This window comes from Canis lupus, chromosome 9 (genome assembly GCF_003254725.2).
Source record: "Canis lupus dingo isolate Sandy chromosome 9, ASM325472v2, whole genome shotgun sequence".
NCBI lineage: Eukaryota > Metazoa > Chordata > Mammalia > Carnivora > Canidae > Canis > Canis lupus.
Genome location: NC_064251.1, coordinates 12,997,570 through 13,008,285, shown reverse-complemented (window position 1 = coordinate 13,008,285; position 10,716 = coordinate 12,997,570). Strand labels below are relative to the sequence as shown.

The following is a 10,716-nucleotide window of genomic DNA, read 5'->3' as shown; positions in this document are numbered from 1 at the left end:
TACTGTGTGACAGGCACTCTAGATAAGGGCTTTATGTGCATGTCGATGATGACATATGGTGATGACTCTCTGCTGAAGACATAGTGTCTTAGACTGACTTTCATGAGAAACTGTGTCTTGATTCAAGATGGTGAATCCACTTTCCCCAAACCTGTGACTGCCTTTATAGGACACACCATCCGGCCTTGATCATTTAGGGCACTGAGAACTGCTTTGGATTGAATGCATGGTATTCACTTGAAGCCTCTTGTGGGGTTGGTTTAATTTAGTCTCTTTGTCATTTTGTTAAGAAAAATAATCTGAGGAAGACTTTGCATTTTAAGTACATAGTTGTCTTTTTAAAAATAGACCCCATAGTATTATTGTATCTGATATGGGTTAGAAGGTGGATGTGCGGGTATGGGCAGATTTATTTTATTTTATTTTGTGTGTGTGGGCGGGTTTATTTTTTATTTTTTTATTTTTATTATTTATTATTTATTTATTTATTTATTTTTGTGGGCGGATTTAATATAAAAATTGACCAAAGTCCACTCTGCTGAGAAGACTGTGATACATGGTCTTTTCATTGCCTGATCAGAAACCTCCAAAGCCCTCAGGCCTTGTTCTTTTTATGATTGCTTAGTGTATAATGAATTATTCAAAGACCAGTGATGAATTGGTTTAAACTCTGCATCTGAGCCCTGAGACCATAAGGTCACTTCTGAGCATTTATCAGGCCTACTTGGGACCAGAAGTCCATCCCTTGACCCTGCTAGTGGGGCGGAGAGCACACTGCCTCCAGAATGCTGAGGGCTGCTGTCCTCTTTCTCAAGGGCCGGTGCTTCCTACATCTCAATGAATACCAGCTTAACAGGGAAAGGGCCCAAGACCAGAGAGGCTGGGCAGGAGCCCATGGACTTGACATCTTGCCCAGGGCACAGCCTTGGGAGGAAGCAGGGATGATGCCTGGGCCATTAGAATCCTTGGTTGCCCACCCAGGACCATTTCCCCTTCCTTTCCTGTATTTTGTTTGGGAAGCCGACCTCACCGACCAGACTCTGGAGAAGAGGCTTTATCCTTAGGGTGAAGGGCAAATCCTGGTTGATCCAACCTAGTGGTTATCAACCCTGCTTTCACACTAGAACTACCTAGGGAGTTTTAAAAAGTTCATGTGCCTGGAAGCCAGTCCCAAGAGCCTGGAGCATAGCACAGTCTTGACATCACCTGGAAACTGTTAGAGACAAAGCGTTTCAGGGCCCAGCTCAGAATAAAATCAGAATCTCTGTACTGGGAGAACAATGGGTGAGAGCCAATAGTGGTGTAGCAGGTTGTGTTTTCCAAAGATGGTTGCCGCAACAGATTCCTTTCTCACACTCCTCTCTTCACGATGGGACTTTGACACTCCTCACATCTCAAACTGGCAGGATCTCTGTTGCTTCCCCTTAAATCTGGGTGGTCTAGTGATTACGGTGGAAGTGACACCAGGTAATATCTGAGGCCACTTCCAAGAAAGGCAAGACTGCCTATCTCTTGGGATATTCACTCTGAGCACCCAGCTATCCTGCTCTGAGGAGGACCAGGCCTTATGAAGAGACTGTGCATAAGGGTCCCAGGCAACATCTCTGGCTGAGGTCCCAGCAGACATACCTACCAGACAAGTGAGCAAAGAAGCCTTGGAGAGGACAGTCACTGACCCCAACCCCCTGAGGGATCCTGAGTGACAACCATCTTGCTGAGCCCAGTCAACTCCCCATACTGTCAGAAATAATAACAATGTGATTGTGATTAAGCTACTGAGGTCTGGTGTAAGTTGTTAAATGTCAATAGATGATTGGAGCGTGTGGTCACCTCTTCTCCTTGCTAGATGGTGGTTTAGCAATGGGCATGTGACCCCAGAGGTGGAGACTTTTGAGGTTGCTTCTGGGAAATGTGTCTTTTTTTTCCTAAGAAAGCCATAGAAGAAGAGGCAGTGCTTCTCCTCCTTCTGATGTTGTTGTGTCTTGGTATGACCCTTGGGATGGCTGCCACCATCTTGATCCCAACCTGAGGATAAAGTCAACTCCAAGGACGGCACAACCAAGAGATGGAACAAACTTGGGTTCTTGACGGCATCACTGAGCCCCTGAATTAGCCAGTCCTTGAACCCATACCTACTCTGGCTCTTCCTGATGATAAGATAAGAAATACTTCTACTGTTTGAAGCAGTTTTAATCAAATTGTTACTTGCTGTTGAAATGTCCTATTTAATGTGGTGCATAAGCCAGAATCTGATCTCTGCCAGCTTTGAAAAGGGGGCATCTCAGGGCTAAAGTCAGTGAGCAATGGGGTATCAGATAGGACCCCCAAGAGGGGGAGAGATCAAGAGGGGTGGGAAGAAAGCCCTTCCTAGGCCAAGCACAGAATGAGGGATCGGAGGGGGGCAGGGCTGGGATCACAGGACAAGTCAGCTGAGCTTGGGGCCTATCGATGGTGACTCTTAACCAATGATCAATCCCGAACCAGCACATTTGCTCCACTGGGCACCATCAGGATTCCCACCTAAGTTCTCACTCAGGCTCACTCCTTCCCAGGGAGGAGAGGCTCAGGAGGGTGTCCGTGTTGTGGGTGGAGAAACTGAGGCTGGAAATGTGCCACCGGTGTGTTCAGAGGGAATAGCAAGAGCCTTGAAGTTCAGCTCTGAGATCCCTCCTCTGGCCCTTGGAAGGCCAGATTGGGACGTGGCAAAGGAAGCTACATGTCCTATCCCTGAAGCCTCAGCCCACCGGGGTAAGGGGCTAGCACCTTGTCTGCCAGCCAAGACCATGGCTGAGCTCCTGACACCATTTCTCGGATGAGCTTCACCCAACTCCCAGCTGGAAACTTCCATCTCCTGACAGACATAGTCACATTTTGGACCCTTCCAGCTGGGAAGGGTCTTTCTTGCCTCTCCTTTCACAAGCAAGTGGTGCCTCTTGACCTTGAATCTGCCCTTGAACCTCTGGTGTTGGCTCGATAGGGCCTCACTTCCCACAGTGCCGTCCAGGGGAGCAGGCGCTGGGTAGAGAGGCTCCCCTGCCTCCTGTCCCCTCCAGCTAGGAGGAAGGAAGGGGGGCAGCTGGGTTCTGTCTTCGAACCCTCCCTCCCCTCCCCTTCCTGCTACTCTGGGTCCTGCCGTTTGCACCCCATTATACACAATCTTATTCTTTGGGGTCCCCCAAATATCTGCTGTCTTATACAAATTCTGCATTCTTTGGAGGTGCCATCTGCCTGCCCCTGGCAGGAGGCAGAGGCTGAGGGTCTGTCATTTGAGCTCGGTTGGGTCTTGCTTATAAAACTTAATCTTTTGAACTGGAGCCTGCAGACGGAGCCTGACAAGGATTTTTAATCCAACCCCTTCATTAAATGAATGAAAAAAGCAGTTCCACAGGCTGCTGACACACACAGAAGGTGGAGCAGTGCCCTGCAGGGAACTCAGGACCACTGCACCCTGGAACCAGAGCAGAGGGTTCGCTGTATGCAAATACCCAGGGACAGGATCCCCAGGCAGAAAACTTTAGCTCAGAAGCAAACAGGGAGATTGGGCTTTAGTACACATGACAAAGCCGAGGCAGGCCCTGGGAGGGCGTGACCCATCCAAGGTCACAGAACAGAGGTCTCAGATCCCAGCGCAGTTGTGTGTGGGAATCCAGAGACTGTAGTTGTGCCAGGAGGAAGGCCTCGAGGCCCTAGCGCCCGTCCCAGGTCCTGAGGGGCTATGGCCCAGCTAGGCCTCACCACCCTCCATCCCTGTGTCTGGCTTGCACATGGCAGCCCCTGAGCCTTGCTGTCACAGCTGAGGTCACACCTGCAGGGCAGGCTGGGTCCTGGCATGTCTGGCACATTCAGTGGAATCTACTCTCTTCACCTGTACCCACTAACCAAGTGGACCGTTTGTGTTCCAGGGGTTAATAAACCTCTCAAGGGTTGGGTTAGCATGTGAGCTTGTGTTCACTGAGTGTGTGGGATACCAGTCAAGATGAGAGGGGACTGCAAACGAGTCCCATGCACTCATTAGGAAGATGGGCTCAGCTGGAGGGGCAGCCTGCAAGGGACAGAGCCCGGGGCGCAGCTGTGCACACGGCTGTACGTGGCTGTGCTGACTGTCCCCACTCCTACACCCCGCTCCAGCCCTGCCTTTCTTAAGATAGAATGCCATTTCCCCTGCTGTCCTCTGCCCTTTATCCACTTGTGGTGGTTAATTTAATGTGTCAACTTGGCTGGGCCAGAGTGCCCCAGTATTATTCTGACAGTTGCTGTGAAGGTGTGCTTTGGATGAGATTGACATTTAAATCGGTGGACTTTGAGTAATGCAGATTACTCTTTAGAATGTGCTGGGCCTCGTCCAATCAGTTGAAGGCCTAAATAGAACAGAGGCTAACGTACTCCAAGCAAGAAGGACTTTAGACTCAATCTGCAACTCTTCCCTCAGTCTGCAGCTTGCTGGTCTCCTCCATCTGACTGCGTTTTTGCCAAGCCTCCACCACCATGGGAGCCAATTCTTTAAAATAAATCTCCCTATGTATATCCTATTGGTTCCATCTCGCTGGAGAACCCTACCACGCCACTTTTATTGAAGGAGAAAGGAGAGTTGCCCAAACATTAAGAAGGGGGCTCTCTTGAACCATCACTGAGAAGCTGGTGGCACTTATGGATTGATCCCTCCTCCCCCCACAATGCCTCCCCATCAACTCAGTCCACAGGCCCGATATCAGGCCATTCCTGTGAAGGCCACCCGGTGGGGCAGGGGCTGTCACTTAGTCACCCCTGGGGCAAGAGGGAGGCTGGTGAGCTCCACGTGGGAGGGAACCAGCCGTGGAATTAATCCTGTCCAACCACTGGCAACCCTGAGTGCTTTTACTCCATAATTTATCAGACTTGAGTTTATTACCCTCCCTCTCCAAGTTTTTGAAGGTGAGAAAAAAATCTCAATGCATCTTTTTCAAAAGCTTGAGGAAACAAGAGATCAGCAAGTGCACTGGGAAAAAAAACCCTAATTATAATTTCTGAGTTTATGCACTTTAATATTTGATAAAATCCTTTGATTGTCGAGAGAGGCTGCAAACAGATCCCCAGTTCTGAGATTAATGTATAGATGGGAAAGGGAGCTGTAATCGTTGTGCAATGATTGGTCTATCCCCCGTCCCTGGCGAGGGATGACAATGACCCAGAACCTGTCCCTAAGATAAGCATAAACTGCACGTTCCCAAGGCACAAGGCCCTAAACTTAGCAGCCCAGCATCAGGCCAATAAAGCCTCATCCTAGTGATGTCACAGTCCACAGTCAGCTTATGTTCGGGAATGGATTCTTTCTTTCTTTCTTTCTTTCTTTCTTTCTTTCTTTCTTTCTTTCTTTCTTTTTTTTTTTTCATGTGCACACAAACAAGCCGGGCGCGGTAACAGAGAAAGAAAGCTCAAGGGGGCAGAAAAGTGCATTTGAAGAGGGTAATTACATTGACAAAAACAGGAGAAGAGCACATCTGAACGGCCGTCCAGTTTGGAAATGCCACCTACTGGTCTGCACCGCGCTAACCCACTCCTCTGCAGTGGGAGACTGTGGTTTCCATTTTATTCTGTAAACAGCAACCAGAGTACGGCAGTCGTTTCAAAGGTGCCAATGGACTGGGAGGTTGAGTTGGGTTTACGGTTGCTATTGGTTTTGAGGCAAGGATTGAAAAGTCACATAGGACGGCAATCTAGAGCTTTCTACACAAGGCTGAATCACTAGAGTTGGGGGCAGGTGGGCAGGAGGGAAATCATTTGGGCCAAGCCCCTCAAAGCAGACGGGGTTGCCCAAGGATCCATGCTCAGAGAGTGGCCGAACTGGGATCACAATCGGCTTCTCGAATCTTCCCTTCAACTATGCTATGAAGCAAGTGGAATAATCCAGCTACGAAGCAACCCGCCTGTACCTGCTGAATTGTGTGCACCCCCACCCCCCACCCCACAGGTCATATGTTGAGGCCCTCACCTCCAGAACCTCAGGATGTGACTGTATTTGGAGGTTACATGTGGAGACAGGGCTTTGGACAGGTGATGAAGGTCAAATGAGGCTCTTAGGATGGGCTCTATTCCGATCTGACTGCTGTCCTTGTGAGAGGGAATGTGGACACGAGGGGCGTGTCCACGAGCACAGAAGAGACCCTATGAAGACACATCAAGAAGACAGCTGGCCATCTGTAAGCCAAGGAGAGGCCGAGGAAGAAAGCAAATCTGCTGACACCTTGATGTTGACTTCTGGTCTCCAGCACTGTGAGAAAAGAGATGTCTGGTGTTCGAGCCATCGGGTCTGTGGCATTTTGTCATGGCAGCTCCAGAAAACTAATAGACTGTCCTTTCCAAGTCCGTACACACGGTTGTGTGGTCTTCTGTACGGCTTTCCAGAGTCTATGTGTTGCCCACGATGGCTCTGTGAATCTGGAACCTGATGCTATCTCAAAGACAGCAAGAGCAAGAGAGAAAAGCTGGCATGGCAAAAACACACAGCAGAGGGCCTGGCCTTGTTGGCTTCTCACAACCTCAAACCAGAAATGGACACACTGAGATGGTGTCTGGAGAACTCGGGGCGGGGGTGGGTGGGGTCACGTCCTGCAGTGGTCCTGCCACCGATCCCCCACCCCCCACCACCGTGGACTTCATGGAAGGTGTTTGGTACCTCCCAGCTCAGGTTTGCTACTAGGAGAATGGGCACCACCCTGCCTCGTCTTCTGGAAGCATCTGGTCGCCTATATATGTCCCAAATCCAGGAAGCAGATACTGCCCTGTATTAGGATTAAATGACAACCCCCAAATGTTCATGGGCATCCTCAGGAGAGCAGCTGGATCATCCCAAGTCTGGCTTGTTTAGACTCAAAATGCACCAAGTGTCAGCAAATCCAGCTCCAAATCCCAGGCAGCTTCTCTGAAAGCTGCCTTCTACTTAGGTGGTTTAGACATGTAGCTACATGATTAGATTTTAGGGCCTTGGGCGAGAAATACTGCCCGCATGAACACGGATAGTATTCCCCAGGGCCTGAAACCCCCAGTGCCTGATAATACTAACTCAGACCAGCCAAAATCTGAAATTCTTGTCAGAGTCACTTCTTGGGTTAAGGCATTAAAGACCCCTGTTAAATATGTTATAGGGGCCATACATATTAAGACATCATCAGCCATTAACACCGCTTTGTGACTTCATCAGAGTGGCCTCAGACCCACTCTTAGCTACTTAGGGACCAAGGGGGGGCAGCAGCTCAGTCCTCTTCTTGGTGGGAGGAGGGGAGGGGAGATTCACACCTGTGGGGCAGAGGGGGAGGTGGAGAGCACAGGAAGGTATGTCTTACAGACTGGTGTGGGTAACCAAAAAGGATAAAGGATTTCAGGAGGAACACTTCTTGGCAATTTTGAACCAGCCAGACCTCCGCAGGAGAGTCACCTTTGGGCCTGATGGCTCATATGAACATGAGGGCCAGGCTAGTTAGTTGGTAGGCGCACAAGTCCGGCTGGGTCGGTCTCAGCCCGGGCCTTGGCCTGGGGCCACGAAGTTGGGTGTGTAGGGACAAACTCACAGCTGGAACAGCCACCTCTCCCAGGAAAGAGGAGAGCTGTTGGAGTGATTGGCACATAAGAGGCGGGGCTACACCCATGCTCTCAGCCAATCAGCTGGCCCGCTGGCTCCAGATTCCTGACACCCACCCTGGGCCCCTTAGAGCTACTCTGGGGGAAGTGTGGAGACAGTGGAGATGACATGGGTCAAGTGACAACAGCGAAGCGGGGGGGGCATCCTGGGCCTGTCAACCAAGGGCCTGGGGCTCACAGGCCATCAGGGGAGCACGGGAAGGGCTATCTGGCTGTCCACAGTCCAGGGAGGAAGGCGGTGAGGCTCAGCAGGGGGAAGATGACATCTGGTCATAGTCGGGGCACTTGAGCAAGGCTGGGTAGTTGCTGTTCATCTGCAGGGAGGCATCACTGGAGATGTCGGAGGGGCTGCGGCCCCGGACCCAGGCGTCTGGATGCAGGAACTGGCCTGAGTAATCGGAGCAGTTGCTCAGGCGAGGCCGGTAGAAGCCAGGGTGGGGCCGGTACATGTCCTCGGCGGTGTACCTCTTCATGAACAGGTACACGGACATCACCCCAGCACTCTGCAGTGAGGAGAAAGCAGAGGGGAGCTCCCTGCTGGGGGCCTGGACTTGCTCTCCGGCTGGGGTCTGCACAGAGCAGTGGGAGCCAGAGAGAGCTGGGTGGGGGGACAGAGCAGGGGTGTCCTGGATGAGCAGCCCCGGGAAGGTCAGAGGTGACACATTCTGGGGAGGACAAAGGGCACCAGAGTGGGTGGGGTTGGGGTGCTTGTAAAGGTCTCCCCCCTCAGCCCAGGCACTGCTCCACTCCCACCCATTGCGGGGGCAGTGGGGGATGGAGGGGGGGTGTTTACCTCTGTCAAAAGGAAGGAGATGGCAGCAAAGGCAAATGACCACCCGTACTTGTAGTTGAAATAGGTCTCTGCGTCCTTGGTCCTATTGAGCATCTCATCATTGATGCTGGAGATGTAGAGCACCAGGCCCACCACCAGAGAGAGGCCTGCATCAAGGCAAGGGGGCTGCTTAGTGATGAGACCCTGGGAGTTTGCTAACGGGGCACCTGTCTCCCCTTGGGGTTCAGGAAGAAAGCCGCCGTGGGCCTCGTGGTAACAGTGCTCTCATTCTGGACTTGAAGAAAAGCAGATGCTCTCCTCGTAAAGACCTTACTTAGACCATTACCTGCTAGAAAGCAGAGAGTTGTGGGGAACACAGCTCCTTGTCCAGCCCTCTTCTGAGCCATGGAAGCCCCATGGCTCTCACCCCACCTGCCCGTCAGGATCACCTGTCAGACGTACTTGCCTGAGCCTCATCCCTGGACATTCTGGGTCATGTGGCCTGGGATGGGGCCCTGGCGTGGTGCTGTCATAAAAGCTCCCCAGCTGATGCTAATGTGAACTAAGGGTGTGAGCCACGGAGCCAGCAAGTGGCCTCCCATCCCCATCTCCAGCGTGGGTGGTAACATCCTTGTAGAGATTGAGTGGCCCATGGTCTTCACAGCCCTGCTGGCTGTGGGGGTGGCATATTGAGATCATGAGGCAAGAGGGATAAAGTGAGTTTGTCCAGGTTCTGGCAAGTGATCAATCAAGAGGCCAATGGGGCCCAAACTCCTGCGCCATCATGCAAGTGATCGCCTCAGGCACTTGTCCCTCAGCTAGTTACTGTCATTGAATCAGGACATAAATAATTACTCTGTTTCGAGGTGTTTGGGCTTAATTCCACTGCCACGATTAAACTAGGGCATCTTGAAGGAGGACCATTAAAGGAAAAGTGATGTGACTCCAACCTGCCTTGGTGCTTAAGTCATGTTGGAATCACTGCTGGCCCAAGCGAAACTTCTCTGTTCGTATCACTAAAGCAACTTCATGTGGCCCCCGTTCATTTGGAGATTTCTATCCTGTTGCCCACTGCTGAAAAACCTCAGGTGCCTCGAAGCTACTATATAGCCTTGACTCTTTTGATGTTCATAGTCTGTACCTCTTGGACTAGGTGGAGATGGCACCATGCTGAAGGCAGGCCGAGGACACTGCCGGTGCTCAATAAATAGTTGTTGGATTGGTAGATTAACAGATGGAGGAATGGATGGAAGAGGGGTGGGTTGGTTGAAAAAAAGATGGACAGATGAATGGAAGAAAGAATGGAAGGAGAAAGAAGGAAAGAAGGAAGAAAGGAGAGAAGGAGGGAGGGAAGAAGGAGAGAGGAAAGCTCTTGGGTATCAGGCATTCTGTTTGTCACCTGGCTCCTAAGCTATCCTGATAAGAAAGTGTTGAGAAAGGGAATCCAAACTGGCTTGGGAGTCAGGTGGCAATCAGAAAACCTGGTGCCCAGGAGCTATTTTTACTCTTTCCTTCCTTCTTCCCTCCCCTCCCTCCCTCCCTCTGTCCTTTCCTTCCATCCATCCATCTATCCATCCATCCATTATTCAAGGCATCCACCTACCCGGCTTCCATCTGAGCCCTAGGCCCTCCCAGGGCTCCAGGACTCAAATACATGCCCTGAGGGTCACTCCTCTGTCTGAAGTATTATCTCCTAAAGAAAAGGTCCTCATGGAAATGCATAGGTCACATTAAAGGGGAGAAAGAGCCCATCTTGATTTCCCACATCCTCTAGTCTTCTCATTCTGCACTCTCCCCGTGAGTAACCTCATCCCTATCCAGGGTTCCCTCTCCTACTCCCTAAACTCTTAGCTCCTAATCTCTATTTTGGGTCCAGGTCCCTTCCATAAGCCTCTGAACCTTGGCAGCCTTTGGGATACCACCTCTTAGATGTTACATGGATACTGCAAACAGCATTTCCCACACTAAACTCATGAACTTGGCCCTAATTTGCTTCTTCTCCTCTGGTCTCTAGCTCAACGATGCAATGTGTCACCCACACATTGCCCAACCAGGAACTTGGCCCCACCCTTGATTCTTCCCTTGAAAACCCAGTCCTTGTCCTGTTGAGTTTACCCCCAGATGCCACTGAATCCTCTCATTTCTCTTCTTTCCTATCATCCCTTAGTTTGGGTCACCATCACTTCTCTCCTGTGCTACTGAAATAGCCCCTTGCCTGCTCCCACTGCCCCTGTCTTGCTTCCATCTTGCTTTCATCCTTCCCTCCATTCCCCAGAGTGGTCATTCTAAAATCTCCAAATATGATTATAGCAGCATCTCCCAGCTCAGAA

The 10,716-nt window shown here is 50.9% G+C and overlaps 1 protein-coding gene across 1 annotated transcript in view; it reads right to left on the bottom strand.

Moving 5' to 3' along the window:
• Nucleotides 1-5,000: 5,000 nt before the first annotated feature.
• CACNG5 (calcium voltage-gated channel auxiliary subunit gamma 5) overlaps nt 5,001-10,716 on the bottom strand; it is a 39,536-nt gene continuing 33,820 nt past the window's right edge. The window contains exons 6-7 of the mRNA XM_025436689.3: nt 8,408-8,553; nt 5,001-8,117 (exon numbers count right to left, since the gene is read on the bottom strand). Of these exons, the coding sequence (XP_025292474.1) occupies nt 7,860-8,117; nt 8,408-8,553 (404 nt within the window). The 3' untranslated portion in view covers nt 5,001-7,859. The remainder of the gene's footprint in view (nt 8,118-8,407; nt 8,554-10,716) is intronic.